We start from the raw sequence: 20,260 nt of genomic DNA, 5'->3' as shown, positions 1-20,260 counted from the left end.
AACCGTCGCCATTTTGTTCGCGCATCATCGCACCCATGGTGGGATACCAAACAAGGCCAAAGAGGCGGAGAGTGAGCGGAGCTACAGACACCTGCTGGCACTTTGTTTAGACCTGGCAGACAGACTTTACTTTGGGAGAAACGCTTGATACTTTATTACCTGCGACTCTTTTGTGTTCTGACCACATGTGCTTGGCTGTACACTATATCAATAAAGTGTTTAGACTTTTAAAAACACTGTAGTAATACATTGAGCCACTAAACATTGCTCTTATGACATTTTTCTACAGGAGGAAAACGCAAAATACTTCAAAACACTTCAGATATAGTCTGTGTTAGTAAATCCAAGACTATTGATGAAATCCAGCATAACACTGTATGATAACGCTTCAGATGACTGTTCTAGAGTCTACAGCTAATCAATCTGTCACATTCTGGAGTGCTTTACGGGTCTAAAGAAAAATATTAATGATAAATGATCTTAAATAAAACAAATACATTTATAGAGATGGTATACAAGTATATAACTTTACTCACATGGGAAACGGAGGCCACGTAAATGGTTTGTGAGCACAATTAAGTGCACACAGCATCCCATATCATCTGATAATTGTAAGAAATAAGTCCAAAAGGCAGCTGACTGTGTAAAGCCACATAAAACAGAACAAAAATACGATGAATATGCCGAGATCAGTGGCTAATCTGCCGGATTCAGCTCAGGTGAAGTGACGGCGACCAGCGAGACCTAGCTGTCACTCAAGTGGCCACGCCCTTAATTATGCAAACTTAATATAACCTAATATAAAGGAAATGGATGAGTTATAAAAAATTCACCCCCCTCACAGTTGTCATGGAGGGTAATAATAGCTATATGAACCAAAATCGTTCTTTGTACCAGGCTGTAAACACCTTTTTTTCTGCTGTAAAGTCGGCCATTCTAACAGTGGGCTCAATTAAAATTTGCTCTATTATGGAGCCAGGACTAGCGGAATTTTGATGAATTGCAGTTTCTGTTACTTCCGTATTGGCTTCTCGAGGGAGAGCAGGAGGTTGCCGCTTGGTTCAAACAAGCTACATAAAATGCATTAAGTGCACAAGAAGTGCATAACAAAACTAATCGTATCAATAATTTCTGTGCCGTTTTGACCCTTTCTCATAAGGCACGGCGGTTGCAAATGCTTGAACAATGGATACTTGTTCAGTCTGTTTGGGCTGGCTTTAATGTGTGCTTTTGTTTTCTTCGATGGACTTTGTCTACATGCGTTGATCATGCAGCTTTTTTTATGACGCTGTTTTAAGTGTTGGAACATATTTATACTATTGCTAGATTTTGTTGGAATAATAATTTCACAAGTCTTGCAAATGACCTTGCCCTGTGACACATCCTCTCTCCTGAATCCAAAATACTCCCAAACGACTGTCGTTGAATTTCTCTTTGGCACCAAATAATTTTTATTTTGACCTGCATCAGTATTTTATGTTCTTTCCTCCTGCTCGCCTATTCGGTTCTCCCTCTCAACTTCGTCGTGCGCGGAGGGAGCTGGTTAACATCTTTCTCCCGCTCAGCTTAGCTGTAATTGCCCGGTGAGCTTCGTCAGCTCTGATTGGTTATAGGGGTGTCACGATTCTCCAAATCCTCGATTCGATTACATTTTCGATTCTAAAGTCACGATTCGATTCGATTCTCGATTTTTAACAAAAAAAATTTTAAAAGCACAAGCTATGCCATTTTAAGACGTATATGCAATATAATAACATCTGACCTTTGTTCACAATGTACCACACACTACATTGTCAAATATAAAATGTTTATTAACAATATAATGTAACAATAACTTATATCTGCAGTCAGTTGGAAACTTAAACAAAATAACATGCCATCTAAAATTTCTTTTGTAACTGATGACACTTTAATGACGTTCTGCTTCACATTATTGTACATGGTGGGCATCACCGTAGCTGTGAGATGCGTTCTACATGGCATTTCGTAGCGCGGTTCTAGCACGTTAATTAAATGCTGAAAACCTGAGTTTTCTATCACTGAATAAGGTCGCATGTCCGCAGCTATAAATACTCCTATCGCGCTTGTAATTGCCTTTGCACATGTTGAGTTGCTTGGAAGTTTTATTCCAAATGAAGACGGGAGAGTAGTTTGTGTTACACTTGTCGGTTTAACAGATACATCTATGTTTTTGTGGTGCCTGCGGAGATGCCCGGCCATGTTAGTCGTGCTGCCGGTGGAATAATGTGGTATATGCACATTGCAGAGCTTGCAAACTGTGTTTTTTCTGTCGACAACACGAACGTGGTCAACATAACTCACTGGAAATCCAAAATACTTCCACAACGGCGACTTCATTGAAAGAGGAGGGGGTTCAATTTCTTTCGATGGGTCTCCTGCGTCTGCAGTTGCCATGCTGTCTCGTGGCTGTTGTAGCTGTTAGGTTGACGCGCATGCGTGAGTTTTTTTACGCTTGGCAAGTCAAGCTGCTGCTGACGTGACATAGGGGCGTTGCAGCATTGACAATTCCATTTTTTGATTCGATAATCGAGATTAAGCATGAATTTCGATCGTGACACCCTTAATTGGTTAACATATTAAAATTATGCGCTCAAGAACATATTCTGAATAAAATTTGAAATTAATTAATAGATAAAATTGCAGCCTTTTGCGATTTAAAAATTGCATGTGCTTAAATCGCGTTTTTTTTCCGATTGTGATTAATTGCACAGCCCTACTGCTTAATATGTTCAACCCTTTTTAAAGTGTAACTTATACACTGGGCTGGTGGGACTCTTATATACACCAGAAGAGAGTGTCATTTACCACTTGTGAAGTTATATGTACACTGGATAATTTGCCCTGCAGGTGTTAAAAAGGTTTAATGTGGTGTGCATTTTTACACTGTACGTGTGAAATATTTTACACTGAGGAAGTGTATATATTCAACACTTTTGAAAGTGTAACCTGGACACTTGGCTGGTGGGACTCATATGGGGTGTAAAATGTACACTGACGAATTTGCTGTGAGAAAAGATCCTATTTTTTATTTCTCTATCTGACAGATTGTTAGAGAACATGACAGCTAATGTCCCCTGTTCTTCCTCTTTTGAGTTAAATTTTATTGTGCGACTGTAGATTGAATGACCCATTCACAGCTTTTTATAGGAAAAAAGTAGGATACAGGAGTAGTGATTCACACCAGTATAAGCACAAGAGATTAACTCTCTCATGCTGAAAACAATCTGGTGGAATGCAGGGGTAAATGTCTAAACGTGCTATAATCATGGTAGTGTGTTTAGACATGCTATAATCAGAGGTCATGGGCTGACAGAAAACAATTGAAGGTGATGAACAGGCAGAATTCAAAAGGCAAGCGGTGAACGATCCAATAACATCAAGGCAGTTCAAGTTGGCAACAGAGAAAGTACAAGAGGGAAAATGCTCAGTGATGTTAGCAGGGCAAAACAGCACTGCACTGAACAGGGGGAAAGAAGTGTATATGGTGCTAGCTGGATTTCAGGCTTACTAATCAGCAGGGTTCTGGGACATGTAGTTTGGAGGCAGTTCAAAACTTAGGGGAGGAAGACCTCTGCTGGCGAGCGAGGGGAATGCTGGGGACTGAACCGGTGACAGAAATCAATATTCTGGGGTTGTGGTTATCCTAGATGATTGGGATATTGATTGGCGATTGTTTCTACTTTTAACTTGATTGAGGTTTTGAGTTGTTATTGGAAAAAAATGGAAAGTTTTTGTGTATCTGGCAACCGTGATTTCAGTTGTAATGTCTGAGCAAAGTGATATATTCAGCCATTCCAGTACAGACATTAACTTTTGCTGCAAAACCATGTCCATGACTTGAACTTTGCCCACCAAAATTAAGTCTCAAACTGTTTGTATCCCTTATCTAGCCAACGCTCACCAACTGCTGAGTTATCGCTTCAGATACATCAACAGAGCACTGGTGAACCTGAGAAACTTCTATCAGTGAACAACGCCACTGAAGGAACCCCAACACAAACACAAGTAAGACTCTACGCTGAACTGCTGCTCTTAATCATAACCTCACTGAATAATCAATGCAAATGTTGAATGGTAACACTTTATTTTGATGGCCCCTAGTGCTTTTTGTTGACAATAAGTTTCATTGAAACTACATGTCAACAAATTCTCATTAGAGTATTTGTATACTGCTAAAAAACTGCTGACGTTGCTTTAACTTTCAGTCTGTGATCTTTATGTAGAAATAAAAAAAACAAATTCAATATAAAACTAAAAACTGAACTCAGAACAAAGTTTACAAGCATTTCCTACAGATTTCCTATGTGTTTTGTGAATCTTTGCCATTGTTGTAAACTTCTAAAGATGTTTGTGAATGAATGGCGCATGGTTGCATGCCAAGCTTTAATTCTGTGGACATTTAATCTCTCCCAAACTATGATATGGCACAAAATGAAGCATGATAGTTTTTAACCTGTAAGTCATGCAGCATCTCTGCATCCCCTACTGAAAAAAACAGCCTAAACTAGCCTAGGCTGGTCGGCTGGTTTTAGCTGATCAACCAGGCTGGATTTAGAGGGGTTTTGGCCACTTCCAGGCTGGTTTCCAGTCATTTCCAGCCTGGTCTTAGCTGGTCAGGCTGGAAAATGACCAGCTAAGACCAGGCTGGAAATGGCTGGAAACCAGCCTGGAAATGGCCAAAACCCCTCTAAAACCAGGCTGGTCAACCAGCTAAAACCAGCCAACCAGCCTAGGCTGGTTTAAGCTGTTTTTTTCAGTAGCGTCTGAAAACGCATGGCACATAACTAAGGAGAGCTTCAGCCACATAGCTGTTGTCAACACTAATCCCGCATCCAAGTTCCTCTAATTGCCCCACTGCTCTGTAACTGACCATAAATCCACCGTCAACAAACTCTGCCCAAACCTTTGCAATGGCTTCATCACCGCTCCATGCCACTTCAATAAATCGGACCTCCTTAAACTCTACTCCACCATCACAATGGACTCCACATCTTCCACTCCACTATCAAGAGGAACCTCCCGGACCACCAGCTCACGCGATGCTTCATACCCTCAACCTATTCTCTCCCCACCAGATAACAAACAACCTGGACCATCAAAAACAACAACAACCTGAAGAAGCCACGCCCCCAGACACACTTCCTCTAGACTGCTTCTCCAGTCCACCCTCTCTAAGCATCTACCAACCAACATCAGGACATTCCCATAGAGACTGTGACTGTTCCTCGTATTTTTAGATCAAGAAATAAACTTACTGTGTGCTCCAGAAATAATCGATTAAAAATCAAACCAGAAAAATAGGTAAAAAGTGAAAATACAAATTCCGTAAAGCTCGGTCTCCTAAACATCAGGTCACTAGCACCTAAAGCACTTATCATAAATGAAATAATAAAAGATAACAATCTTAATGCACTCTGTCTCACTGAAACCTGGCTGAAACAAAATGACTAAATTAGTTTAAATGAAGCAACTCCTCCAGGATTCTTATATAAGCATGAGGCTCGTCAAACTGGTCGTGGTGGTGGAGTCGCGTCAATCTTTAGTGATATTCTTAATGTTAATCAGAGAAACGGACTTATGTTTAACTCCTTTGAAGTACTAGCGCTTAATGTTATGCTTTCAGATATTATGCAAAAACCTATGTTATCTCTCGCTCTGATCACCCTATATAGACCCCCAGGACCCTATGTCAATTTTCTAAAAGAGTTTTCTGATTTTATTTCTGACTTACTATTTAAAAATGATAAAATACTAATTGTAGGAGACTTTAACATCCACATAGATGACACTAACGATACATTAGGACTCGCGTTTCTGGATTTACTACATTCACTTGGGATAAAGCAAAACGTTGTTGGTCCAACCTATCGCTTAAAGCAGGGGTCACCAAACTTGTTCCTGGAGAGAACAGCAATCCGCATTAGTGAAAATAACCAATGATCTACTCTTAGCTGCTGATCAAGAGTGCATCTGGCTGTTAGTTTTACTCGATCTTAGTGCTGCATTTGTGAATAATAATGGACAGCCTTCACAAGTCAGCCCAGTAAAGTATGGGGTGCCTCAAGGATCAGTTCTAAGCCCTATGCTGTTTACAATATACATGCTACCCCTGGGAGACATTATTAGAAGACATGGGATCAGCTTTCACTGCTATGCAGATGATACTCAATTATATATTTCAACTAAACCTGATGTAACGTCTGAACTGTCTAAGCTAACTGAGTGTATTAAAGATGGTAAAGACTGGATGACCAACAATTTTCTTCTCTTAAACTCAGACAAAATCCTGTACACAGCAGATCTCACAACTCAACCTGCAATTAAGAGGGATACAAAGTTAGTTTTAGCTCTACTATAAAAGATCTGGGTGTCATACTAGACAGTAACTTAACTTTTGAACATCATATATCCCATGTCACAAAAACTGCCTTCTTTCATCTGAGAAATATCGCTAAGTTACGAAGTATGCTATCCATCTCAGATGTAGAAAAGCTAGTCCATGCTTTTATGATTTCTAGGCTAGACTACTGTAATGCTCTGTTTGCTGGCTGCCCAGCATCCTCTATTAACAAACTTCAGCTAGTACAAAATGCATCTGCCAGTGTTCTTACCAGGTCTAGAAAATATGATCAGATCATACCCAAATGTTATCCTTCTTACACTGGCTGCCTGGTTAAGTTTCATACTGAATTTTAAATATTGCTTCTTACATATAAAGTTTAAATAATCTAATCTCCTGTTTATCTAACCAAGCTTCTGTCTCGCTACAATCCAACTCGCTCTTTAAGATCTCAAAACTCAGGCCTTCTGGTAGTACCTAGAATAGCAAAGTCGATTAAAGAAGGTAAAGCCTTCTCATTTATGGCTCCTAAACTCTGGAATAGCCTTCCTGATAACGTCCGAGGCTCAGACACACTCTCCCAATTCAAAACTAGATTAAAGACCTATCTCTTTAGTAAAGCATACACTCAGTGCATCACTTAGCTATAAGATACATGAATGGACTCCACACAGGTTTCTGCATCTTGTTTGTATACACTATGAACAGCAGCTACGCTAATTATTCTCTTTATTCTCAATTTCCACCTGGGGATACTCTTCCCGAGGCCCTCAGACTATGCAGAGTCACTGATTCGATCCAAGACCAGCGACGAGATGACCCCAAGGTTTCCATATCCTGGACCAGGCCGTATCCTGAGCAGCTGCTGTGGTGGTAATGGAAGAGAGAAGAGCATGAGACTGATTCCTGTGATGCTCCAGGGACAGACGAGTCTTCGCTGAGGTCCAGCTTCCAGCCTCCGCCACTGAGACTGCAGCTTTGCACAAGACGTTTGGCCAGCGGAGAAATTAAAATGGTCGTGCCCAACTGAGTCTGGTTTCTCTCAAGGTTTTTTTTCTTCACTTTCGCCAACTGGTGAAGTTTTTTTTTTTTCCTCGCCGCTGTCGCCTCTAGCTTGCATGGTTTGGGATCGGTAGAGCTGCACATCGTTGGATTTGCTCTTCAGTGTTGGGACTGTCAGTAGTGATTAAGCCACATTGAAGTGAGCTAAACTCTGAACTTAAACACTGAAAACTGAACTGACACTCAACACACTCAAAACATTACGATTCCTCCCAAGCCACAGCCCATACCTCCCACCTACCCCTGCCACCTGCTCCAACCTCAGAGACCAGCCTGATCTCCACAACAGTCTTTTTAGTTTGCTGAAATATTTTCTGCGTGATCTGCCGTTCCAGTCTTTACCATGCCACTCTACTACGCTAGACAAATTCTTACTCCATTATCATGACACAGACCAGGCCATTTCTCTAATTTAAATCGCTGATCGCAGTCCTTGGCTCGCTAAAGTTCACATTACATCCACATTTAAAATCATGCCCATCCACCCCAATTTCTGGCATCTCTTTAGCATCCACTAGCACCCGCAATTCTACTTTGCAGTCCAATTAATCTTTGGCTGCAAAAGTAGACGAAAAATCTTTGATATGCTTTCTGAAGCTATATGCTGGATGCTTTCCAGGTTTTTGGTGGTTGATGTGCGGCGCGAACTGAAGACTGAAGAGCGGGGGACGGGCGGGTTACGCGAACTAAAGACTGAGGAGCGGGGGGGAGGGAGTCAAATTCCAGGAGAACAAAATGGGAGATGGTACTGAAATACAGGAGACTCCCGGGAAAAACTGGAGTATTGGCAGGTATGATTAGAAGATACTATCCTTCTATCTAAATCCAGTCGCAATGAGCTTAATTTATAGATATTCTTCCTTAAGTTCTGGGATGGTTGCTCTTTTTGCTTTAGCTATTTGATCGCCGCCCCCTGCATCATCATTCAGGGAATTTTTTTAGGGGAGCTGATTCACTTCCGCTTCCTTCCGAAATTTCCCAGCAAATTAAAAACTAATTGCTGACTCACTTTCTCACTTCTCTTTTCAGACATTCTGGCTGCTGACCCAAGAAGCGGAACTCCTGTCCTTCCCTATTCAGAACTGACATTGCCATGAACCATCCTCTGTATAACTTCCATGAAACCTCCATCTCCCTCATCTTACAGGCTGTTGCCCACAGAACCCTCTAATCATATCTCACAGCCTGGAATGCATTCAAACACTTTCACAGCCTCTACAAATCACCTTTTCCCAATATTTCCCTGCTACATATCACCTCATTCATTTCTACACTACAAAGAATATCCAATCCAGTTCCATTAAAGTTAGAAAGCAGAATCTAACTTTTTCACAAATTAATAACAGCAAGAAGGTTGCTGGTTCGAGCCTTGGCTGGGTCAGTTGGCGTTTCTGTTTGGAGTTTGCATGTTCTCCCCGCACTTGTGTGGGTTTCATCTTGGCGCTCTGGTTTCCCGCACAGTCCAAAGACATGTGGTACAGGTGAATTGGGTAGGCTAACTTTTCCATAGTGTATGAGTGTGTATGCATGTTTCCCAGAGATGGGTTGCAGCTGGAAGGGCATCCGCTGCGTAAAACATATGCTGAATAAGTTGGCGGTCCATTCCGCTGTGGCGACCCTAGATTAATAAAGGGTCTAAGCCAAAAAGAAAATGAATGAATGAATGATTTCTGTCTGATGCAATCGCTAACTCCCAAACCAACCTTCTTATCAAAAGTACTCAAAAAGCCCACCCTTCCCTTCCCAGACTCCAGACAGCCCATCACCCTTAACATTCTCTCCAAATGCATATACACCCTTCACAAAGTTTATCAGTCTATCCATAGAGCCTGTACCCTCTACACCATTTTCACCCTAGCCTTTTTTGGCTTCCTCAGATGCTCCGAAATCACCACAACATCAAACTTCAACCCAAACATCCACCCCACAATCTCAGATTTAGCTTTATTGGATGAAGAAACCCTTTTTTCTTCATCAAACAAAGCAAAACGGATCAATCACGGAAAGACTATCTTAACTATATTTTCAACCTTCCCTCCCCCATACATCCTTTACAAACTCTTCTAGTGTTCATGCAATTCAGGAGATCCTACAATTCCAACCCCCTTTCCCCTCTTTTTGTTGATGATGCTAATCACAATGTAACACGTTTTTCATTTCAGAAACACCTCAAAGATGTCCTCCGCCTTTCAGGCTTTCCTCCAGAATCATTTTCCAGTCACTTCTTTTGAATTGGTGCAGCCACTACAGCAGCCCAAAAAGGCCTCTCCCGACAACAAATACAGACCCTCGAAAGACGGTCATCAGATGCCTTCAAATCCTACATCTGCCTCAGCAAATACCATCTCAAAGAAGCTCGGCAGACTCTCACCATCCAGCACCCGGCATTTAAGGGCACAAGCGTGACTCCTCTTTCCCGTTCTTTCCAGCGTGAGCATGACTCCACCACTTTCTCTTCATTCCTTTTCCTTCAGGCATAAGCACGAGTCCACCACTTCCTCTTCCTTCCCTTCCAGCTTGAGCACGACTTCACTTCTTCTTCCTCCTTTCCAGCATGAGCACGACTCCACCACTCTTTCCTCTTCCCTTTCTTTCCAGTGTGAGGATGACTCCACCTTCCCTTTTTACCAGTGTGAGGACGACTTCGCCTTCCCTTTCTTTCCAGTGTGAGCACGACTCCTGGACAATCTCCTCCCATCCTTTCCATTTGGCATGAGCACTACTCTGGCACTCTTTCCATCACCCCTTCCATTTCAGTGTCCGCTACTTACTCCATTCCAGCAAGCACGACTTCACCACTCTCTCCACCTTCCCTTTCTTTCCAGCATAAGCAGGACTCAGCTTCTCTCTACCGGAGTCCCCCCTCCCCAAACTCCTACAGGAGTCCCCTCTCCCTCTGCTCAGACTCCCACAGTAGTATATTTGTGAGATATATACACTTTGTCAAAATTTGGACAGTGTACCCAAACCTTAATATTTTGCCAGTATAAAGGCAGGTGTACAAGGTGCAAATTTGGATGGTCCATGTCCATGCGCATATCACAAGTGAGTTTATGCAAAGCTGTTCGACTACAGTGATATATGGCATGATTTTCATTCATTCATCCATCCATTTTTTTTGTCTTAGTCCCTTTATTAATCGAGGTCACCACAGCGGAATGAACCGCCAACTTATCCGGCATATGTTTTACGCAGTGGATACCCTTCCAGCTACAACCTAACACCGGGAAACACCCATACACTCTTGCATTCACACATATACACTATGGCCAATTTAGCTTCTCTAATTCAAGTACACCGCATGTCTTTGGACTGTGGGGGAAACCAGAGCACCCAGTGGAAACCCTCAGGGAGAACATGCAAACTCCACACAGAAATGCCAACTGACCCAGCCAGGGCTTGAACCAGTGACCTTCCTGCTGTGAGGCGATCGTGCTACCCACTGCGCCAGTTTTTTTGCTCATGAAAACACAGTTATTTTTGTAAGTCATGCTGCTCAATTCTAACATAACATTTGCACACATGTTGAGAAACGGTCATAAACTAAAATTCTAATCTTTTAAGAGTCCACACTTAACTCCAAGATTTACAAAAAGCTTGTTTGGCATGCTGTCCCAAGAGAGAGCCCTGAGCTTAAGGAATCCTCGAGTCCAGGGCTCCGTCCCTTTGCGGGGCGAGGGGAGATTGATCTCAGGACGATCTCAAAACTCCCCCGCAGCTGAGGCCAAGGTGAACTTCCTGAGAGCGAGACGTCTAGTAAAAGAGACTTAGGTTTTTTTTGTCTATAATGTGGAGCATATAGGGCCTTGGGAGGAAACTGGGGAACCCTAGGGAAACCCACGGGGACACGGGGAGAGCAAGCCAGCTGCGCCCAGAAATGCCAGATGCTCCAGCAAGAAGCCAGAGCCATTGGAATTCTTGCTAGTCGCTGGGCCGCCGTGCCGCCCATTCAGGATAAAGGTGGAAGAAGGGGAGGAGGGGGATTTCTTCAAGACGAAGATAGTTGTAGAAAGAAAAAGAGGATATATATAGAAACTTAGGATCTTTTGATTGGAGAATCGTGATTCGCTATTATGAGCCAGCTGGGTCAATCATGAGCGTGCACTCCTCTCGAAATTAGTTTAATAAATTAAACTTCACTTAGTGACAAGCCAGCACTGGCCTGATCAATCCTGTCGACTGTCCCAAGCATCTCTCACACAGGCCCCAAGGTCAACCTTATTACTGAACCCTACTTTTAAGAAAACTACAATTTAAAAATGATTTTCGACCAGCCAAAGTGGCTAGTGGGAGAGGCTGTGAGTGAAGCTGAAATCTACTTGCATTTGGCAAGTTATTGGATGTTAATGTCAAGCCCAGATTGCGTAGTTGATTGCGGCTGCAGAGTAATGGCCTGAGCTTGCTTTATGACAGTCACAAATTAATTAATTGCTGTTCCTCATTAATATCTATCAAAAAGTCAGCCCACAGATATGAAAATTAGCTTTCAAATGATAGAGTTTAAAGACTTTGTTATAATGATTATAGTTGTTTTTGTGTCTTTCAGGAAGTGCAGAAGTAAAAGCAGACCATGGACAGCAATGATGTCTTCAACACCACCCCAACTACATATTGGGATTATATTTATGATGATTATATATTTAATAATTCATATTTTAATCACATGATTCCCCCTTATCATACTTCTCACTATACATATTTTAATCAAATCAGACTCTCCATCTTCGGCATCGTGGCTGTGTGTGTGGGGCTGCCGTGTCTGATTTGGGCTTTTTACTCTGTGCACCTTCAGAGAAAAGCAAGTGGTCGGGTCTCAGCCTTCATCATCCTCCTCCTCCTAAATGACCTGCTGCAACTGCCCCTCTATACATACATAGTGTCATATCTACTGTCTTTTGTTTCTTTTGACCACCCCTTGATAACGGTTGTATCTGCTTGTCTGAAGATCATTGGCTTTCACCTGCAGTCGCTTGTGGCTCTGGAGGCGGCTCTGACTGTGAAATATCCAAAGATTTCTGCTCGCATGTGCTCATGGCCTTGTTACATCATCATCTCCATCATCGTACTATTTATTCCTGTAATGTTTGTTTTTGGGGTAGTTTTATCTGGTAGTGTTGTGTGCTGGTATCTCACTTATGGCTCATTTCTGCTACCTGCATGTTTATTGGTTGCCACAGGTAAAATCATCTACAAAGCCCCGCCCACCTTCACTGACTCCAGACCAGGTGCAGCGGTGTTTGCTGTATCTTTGGTTACATTACTTGTGCTCTATTTACCAAGTGTGATGTTCCTCATTGTGATGTTCCACTATCCCATACCAGATCCTTGGTTGATAATGACATTATGTTTGGTAAGCTTTACAGTGATTTCCGAGCCTCTGCTGTGTGTGCTGGTCTGCAGACAGAATCTCAGTGCTCAGACAAAACAGGCACCCATAGAGCTCAACTCTGAGTACTCTGAATTCGACATCTGCCAGGTATAATTTGGAACATTTAAGAAAGAAAAAAATATAACAATTTGTAGTATCGTAACATCATTTGTAGTCAATTTCACTCGACTGAAGTTAGTAAAACATTTCAAATGGCTTGACAGCTTGTTTTTTTGATCTTCTTATACTGTTCAAACTGTGTTTTCTTTAGCCTTACACCTTACCCAATCCCTTAACCCAACACTCATTGGAATCTCTGTGCATGTCTATTTTCTGAAAAGAAAAAAAACCGACAAGAAAAAATACTCTTTAGGGCGTGTAAGAATCCACTTTTGCTATTTTAAGGACGGAAAAATCCGCTTTGCGCCGTGGCGCATGGTCTAACAGGGTTGAGCTTATTCTGTTAATGAGGTATAGTCGTGTTTTGAGAATAAACCAATCAGAGTCTTATCTCCCATATTCCCTTTAAGAGTCAGTTGCGCCGTGCCATAGCGCATATGCTATTTACATGGCGGACTTTGTAAGTGGAAAAACTGAACGCTTCACTAGCGAGAAAGCATCTGCAGCGCGAGAATGAGAGATGAGCCTCCTCATTCTTTACTTTCGCTTTCACTCTCGTGGATAGGGAAACGTGTTGTACGCACAGACCTACATTAGCCTATACATAATTAAATTTTCTATACATAAAGATTTGTTTCAAAACTATTTCTAAATTCAGTTCTAATTTCCAGTAAACGAATAAATGAACAATAATAACGAAGTGTGGTCAAAACACTGAGTTATATCCAAATACACATGCTATGCCCCATATGGTCTAAAACCTGACAGGTGGACAAATCTAAGCTTGTTTTTAATAAAACAAATATAAATATGCATATAATAAATAATACTGCTAATAATAAAAACATTATACAAAAGCAAATTGTCATGAATAATCTAAAAAAGCCCCCCCAAGGGGAAGAAGGCATGAAAGTATGGTTTTTATATTTATGTAGGCTAGAAAATAATAATTTTTGTAATATTTTAATCCTTTAATTCTTTTTCATTTGTAAAGATATTTGCGTATTGCTGTACATTCTGAGTGTATTAAGAAGTGTGTAAGCGAGGTGCACAACTAACGTGCTCTGCGCTGGACTATAGACCTCCTCTAAGCTGGTCTATTGAACACTGTATTTTAGTTCCTCAACTACACGCCTCAACACGCCTCCTTTTTTAGACCAGAACGCCTATAGGCACACATTTGAGCGCAAATGCATTTGCTATTTAAACAGCATGGTGCAAAACCTCAAAACGACTCTTGTGCCGAGCTGAAACTAGCAAACAACAATTGCGTCGTGCCTTGCGCTGCATTGGGCCAGGTGTATGATAGGGCCCTTTATCTCTGATTTAGAAGCATTTTGAAAAACGGGATAAAATATGTCGGGTTTCCGTGTTTTATTTCTAGTTTGATTTGATCAGATCTGACATGAGTATAATAATGACTTTTATTGAATAAAAAAAATCTGTAACCTGTACATATACACAATTACTCAATGATTAACAGATTGACGGATGTTTACAATAAACAATATACGTTTTTATTTCTTCTTGAGCCTGTGCGTGATTTTGATTCGCTGATGTCATTACAGTGTATAAAAAAATTAAAACTACTTTTATTCTAGCCAAAATAAAACAAATTAAAGCTGCAAGCAGCGATGAAAGGGACCTCGCACCCGGGCTCACTGTCGCCCGGTGGCCTCAGGATGACAGAGAATAGCTGACAATAATAATTTAAGCCGATATATATTAATAAGCCTCTGAAATCACCAATTTATCCCAAAGTTCCTTCTGTCAGCAGGTGGCGCTATGACTGTGACTCGGTATTGGCATGTAGATGCCTTCAAGAGAGGAATCTTGTCGAACATGCGAATTTTCAGGCAGGTCAGACATTGTTTGGCTGAGTTATAAGCCAAACTTCCTTCTGTCAGCAGGTGGCGCTATGACTGTGACTCAGTATTGGCATGTAGATGCTTTCAGGAGAAAAATCTTACCAAACATGAATTTTCAGCCAGGTCAGACATTGTTTGGTTGAGTTATAATTAAATTCCTGTTGCCAGCAGGTGGCACTATAACTGTAACTGGACATTGGCATGTAAACGTGTTCCGGTCAGGACTCTTATTAAATACGTGAATTTTGAGGCAGATCTGACAATGCATGGCTGAGTTATAACAACTTCCTGTTTCGTGGCGAATCGTCAAAGTTTGCGAGGCTGCCATGGACATGCCCTTTGACGAAAACTCTAAAGCTTCGCAATTTAACATCGCCAAGGCCTTTAGATGACAAAAGCCAATTTTGGTGTTGATCTGATTAAATTCCTAGGAGGAGTTCGTTAAAATACAACGTCTGGAAATGGCAAAAACGGCACGTTTTCGGCGGAGGAAGTTAAAAATACTTCCTGTTGGGTTTGAGATTTTGCTCCAAGAGACGGTTTTGTAGGTTTTGGCATGTTTGATGTGCGTGGCATTTTCGTGTGTGTGGTGAAATGTAGCTCAGGGGGCCTGTCCGTCTTATGTGCATAGGCGGTGCTGTCGAGTCATTTTGCCACACCCACTTCCAAAACCTATAACAAACGTAAATTTTCGTCACTTCTGGGGCATGCGCATAGTTTCGTGAGTTTTCAGGCATGTTTAGACCATAGACTGTAAAATATATGGACGGAGTATCCGTGACGTCACCCATAGGTTTCTGAACACTGTAAAAGAAGCTACAAGTAGGCGCGGCCAACCGTCGCCATTTTGTTCGCGCGTCACGGCGGGATACCAAACAAGGGCAAAGAGGCGGAGATTGAGTGGAGCTACAGACACCTGCTGGCACTTTGCTTAGACCTGGCGGACAGACTTTACTTTGGGAGAAACGCTTGATACTTTATTACCTGCGACTCGTTTGTGTTCTGACCACATGTGCTTGCCTGTACACTATATCAATAAAGTGTTTAGACTTTTAAAACACTGTAGTAATACATTGAGCCACTAGGCATTGTTCTTATGACACTTTTCTACAGGAGGAAAACGCGAATTACTTCCAAACATTTCAATTGTAGTCTGTGTTAGTAAATGCAAGACTATTGATGAACTCCAGCATAACACTGCATGACAACGCTTCAGATGACTGTTCTAGAGCCTACAGCTAATCAATCTGTTAGATTCTGGAGTGCTTTACGGGTCTAAAGAAAAATATTAATGATAAATGATCTTAAATAAAACATACATTTATAGAGATGGTGTATAAGTATATAACTTTACTCACATGGGAAACGGAGACCACATGAATGGTTTGTGAGCACAATTACAGTAAGTGCACACAGCACCCCATATCATCTGATAATTGTAAGAAATAAGTCCAAAAGGCAGCTGACTGTGTAAAGCCACATAAAACAGAACAAAAATACGACGAATATGCCGAGATCAGTGGCTAATCTGCCGGATTCAGCTGAGGTGGCCACGCCCTTAATTATGCAAACTTAATATAACCTAATATAAAGGAAATGGATGAGTTATAAAAAAATTCACCCCCCTCAGTTGTCATGGAGGGTAATAATAACTATATGACCCAAAATCGTTCTTTGTACCAGGCCGTAAACACCCTTTTTTCTGCTGTAAAGTCGGCCATTCTAACAGTGGGCTCAATTGCAATTTGCTCTATTATGGAGCCAGGACTAGCGGAATTTTGATGAATTGCAGTTTCAGTTACTTCCGTATTGGCTTCCCGAGGGAGAGTGTGAGGTTGCCGCTTGGTTTAGACCAGGGGTGGGCAAACTCGGTCCTGGAGGGCCGGTGTCCTGCACAGTTTAGCTCCAACTCTAATCAAACACACCTGCTTATAGATTTCTAGTGATCTTGCAGATAGTGATTAGCTTGTTCAGGTGTGTTTGATTAGTGTTGGAGCTAAACTGTGCAGGACACCGGCCCTCCAGGACCGAGTTTGCCCACCCCTGGTTTAGACCCTCAAAATCGCCATCATTATGGAGAAAAAGAAGAAGAAGAACCGTTCCAGTGCTCAGTCCCTAAAAACAGCATTTAAGCAATCTTTGAAATATAGACACTGAAACACTGTACTTTACTGCCCCCCTGTGGTTAGATATTCTATCACAACTGTTTGATGTTTATATAACAATTACCTATATTTTACCAAAGTACACACAAGTTATTAGAATTGACATTTTATTCACATTTTTACATAACTTTCAGTCCTCGGCTTTGTGCTCAGCTTATGAAACATTCCTCCAGTCTCAGCTATATTATAATAGGTTATAAACTGCTACAAAACAGTGTCAAGAACATTATAAAAGATTCTTACACTCCCATTTATAAAGAGTGCGCAACAAATAAATAACTCATAAACGGAAAGAATAGGTGACGTTTGTTAAATAATCCCACACTCAAACATTCATTGGTGTCATTTCCCTGTATGTGCAACAAAACCCCCAGAAAAAATAAAATAATTAACCAAAATAATAATCACATAACAGTACGGTACTTCAACTTACGCTCCAACAATGTGTCCAATATTGCTGGTTCTATTATGCCTCAAACATCCTAGGATTCCCACCATGGCTGTTCATTTCCTCATTAGACCGTGAAGCAATCCGTGGAGTTGTGTGTGAAAGCGTAGCGCCCATCACAGAGTGGCACAGTTTGTGTACTGGGTGCCATGTGGTGCGAGAACGGCAGATTGAGTCCCGCCTCAAAGCAGTTCTGCCTCATCCTCTTCATCCTCAGAGCCGGATGGACCCTGACGGACCTCCTCGTACCATTTATTAGTGAGCGTCTTCATCTGGATCCGTCCATGCAGCAGGTCCTTAAAGAAACAGATCTTCAGAGTCAGCTGCTCACAGTCTTTAAAGGAACACTAGACTTTTGTTTAAAATAGGCCCAATTTTATGGCTCTCCTAGAGTTATACAGTTCAGTTTTACCATTTTTAAATCCATTTTGAATCCATTTTGTCCGGGTCTGGCAGGAGCACTTTCAGCTTAGCTTTGCATAGATCATTGAATCGGATTAGACCATTAGCATTTCACTCAAACGGTTTCATTAACTTTCCTATTTAAATCTTGACTCCTCTGAAGTTATATTGTGTACTTTGTCTGATGTAAAATGCTATTTAATATTAAAGTTGCTATTTTCTAGGCCGATATGGCTAGGAGGCTAATATAGGAAGTTAATATCATCATTCTGCGTAATATTATATAATATCAACATCCCAGGAGAGTTGTAAAATGAGCCTTTTATTTAAAATATTGAGTGTTCTTTTAAAGTGCCACTGTTGTGCTGTTTAAAGCATCTCCATGCATCCCAAAACACTTTTTTAACTATATTGCCCCAAAATATATTGCGATAAATTATCCTATCATCATTTCAAGACCATTTTATGCTGCTTATTATATACAATAACAATATATAGATATAATAACAATATAATATCATCACAATGCCAGAACACTCTTCCAAATAACAAAATTCTTAAGAATATTTCATTTAATTTGAGTATTTTTTATAATTTATTAATTAGGTGTTGGAATCAAAATGTTAAACTGCATATCCTAAATAAATAATAATTAGGGATGTAATGATTCACCTGACTCTCGAATCGATACGGTTCACGAAACTAATCTTATGATTTAATCACGATTTTTAAGCAAAATTATTTGAATCAAATTTGGTGAAGAGGTGAAGAGGCCTTTCATTTTTTTCTTAAATGCTGCACATTCTTGCAACATTTTACATTTTCTAAATTGCTGTTTTACAAACAAATAAATCCCAGGTCCAGGTCGTTAGCACTTTCAGCTTAGCTTAGCATAGATCATTGAATCGGATTAGACCATTAGCATTTCACTCAGTTTCAAAAACTTTCCTATTTAAAGCTTGACTCCACTGTAGTTATACTGTGTACTATGTCCGGTGAAAAAAGCTATTTAATATTAAAGTTGCTATTTTCTATGCCGATTTGGCTAGGAGGCTAATATAGGAAGTTAATATCATCATTCTGCGTAATATTTAAAACTATCAGCATCCCAGGAGAGTTGTAAAATGAGCCTTTTATTTAAAATATTGAGTGTTCTTTTAAAGTGCCACTATTGTGCTGTTTAAAGCATCTCCATGCATCCCAAAACACTTTTTTAACTATATTGCCCCAAAATATATTGCGATAAATGATCTTATCATCATTTAAAGACCATTTTATGCCACTTATTATATACAATAACAATATATAGATATAATAACAATATAATATCATCACAATGCAAGCACACTCTTCCAAATAACAAAATTCTTAAGAATATTTCATTTAATTTGAGTATTTTTTATAATTTATTAATTAGGTGTTGGAATCAAAATGTTAAACTGCATATCCTAAATAAATAATAATTAGGGATGTAATGATTCACCTGACTCTCGATTTGATACGATTCTCGAAACTAATCTTATGATTTAATCACGATTTTTAAGCAAAATTATTTGAAACAAATTTGGTGAAGAGGTGAAGAGGCCTTTCATTTTTTTCTTAAATGCTGCACATTTTTGCAACATATTACATTTTCTAAATTGCTGTTTTACAAACAAATAAATCCCAGGTCCAGGTCGTTAGCACTTTCAGCTTAGCTTAGCATAGATCATTGAATCGGATTAGACCATTAGCATTTCATTCCTATTTAAATCTTGACTCCTCTTTAGTTATACTGTGTACTTGTCCGATGTAAAATGCTATTTAATATTAAAGTTGGTATTTTCTAGGCCGATATGGCTAGGAGGCTAATATAGGAAGTTAATATCATCATTCTGCGTAATATTATCTAATATCAACATCCCAGGAGAGTTGTAAAATGAGCCTTTTATTTAAAATATTGAGTGTTCTTTTAAAGTGCCACTGTTGTGCTGTTTAAAGCATCTCCATGCTTTACTATATACTATATTGCCCCAAAATATATTGCGATAAATGATCTTATTGTCATTTCAAGACCATTTTATGCCACTTATTATATACAATAACAATATATAGATATAATAACAATATAATATCATCACAATGCCAGAACACTCTTCCAAATAACAAAAACCTTAAGAATATTTCATTTAATTTGAGTATTTTTTATAATTTATTAATTCGGCGTTGGAATCAAAATGTTAAACTGCATATCCTAAATAAATAATAATTAGGGATGTAATGATTCACCTGACTCTCGAATCGATACGATTCACGAAACTAATCACAAGATTTAATCACGATTTTTAAGCAAAATTATTTGAAACAAATTTGGTGAAGAGGTGAAGAGGCCTTTCATTTTTTTCTTAAATGCTGCACAATTTTGCAAAATATTACATTTTCTAAATTGCTATTTTAAAAACAAATAATATATCGATTATTGTCTCG

At 40.1% G+C, this 20,260-nt stretch overlaps 2 protein-coding genes across 3 annotated transcripts in view; one reads left to right on the top strand and one right to left on the bottom strand.

The window, feature by feature from the left end:
* The window catches only part of LOC130217559 (uncharacterized), a 20,097-nt gene extending 4,260 nt beyond the window's left edge, over positions 1-15,837 (top strand). For both annotated transcript variants that reach the window (XM_056449677.1, XM_056449676.1), the window contains exons 2-3: positions 3,912-4,026; positions 11,970-15,837. In XM_056449677.1, coding sequence (XP_056305652.1) covers positions 11,994-12,905 — 912 coding nt within the window. In that variant the 5' untranslated portion in view covers positions 3,912-4,026; positions 11,970-11,993 and the 3' untranslated portion in view covers positions 12,906-15,837. The remainder of the gene's footprint in view (positions 1-3,911; positions 4,027-11,969) is intronic.
* A 1,104-nt stretch (positions 15,838-16,941) lies between these two features.
* Positions 16,942-20,260, bottom strand: part of slc9a8 (solute carrier family 9 member 8) — a 70,559-nt gene continuing 67,240 nt past the window's right edge. The window contains exon 16 of the mRNA XM_056449558.1: positions 16,942-17,688. Within this exon, the coding sequence (XP_056305533.1) occupies positions 17,575-17,688 (114 nt within the window). The 3' untranslated portion in view covers positions 16,942-17,574. The remainder of the gene's footprint in view (positions 17,689-20,260) is intronic.

This window comes from Danio aesculapii, chromosome 23 (assembly GCF_903798145.1).
Source record: "Danio aesculapii chromosome 23, fDanAes4.1, whole genome shotgun sequence".
NCBI lineage: Eukaryota > Metazoa > Chordata > Actinopteri > Cypriniformes > Danionidae > Danio > Danio aesculapii.
Note: the sequence above shows the minus strand (reverse complement) of the source record. Positions and strands in the feature narration are given on the sequence as shown.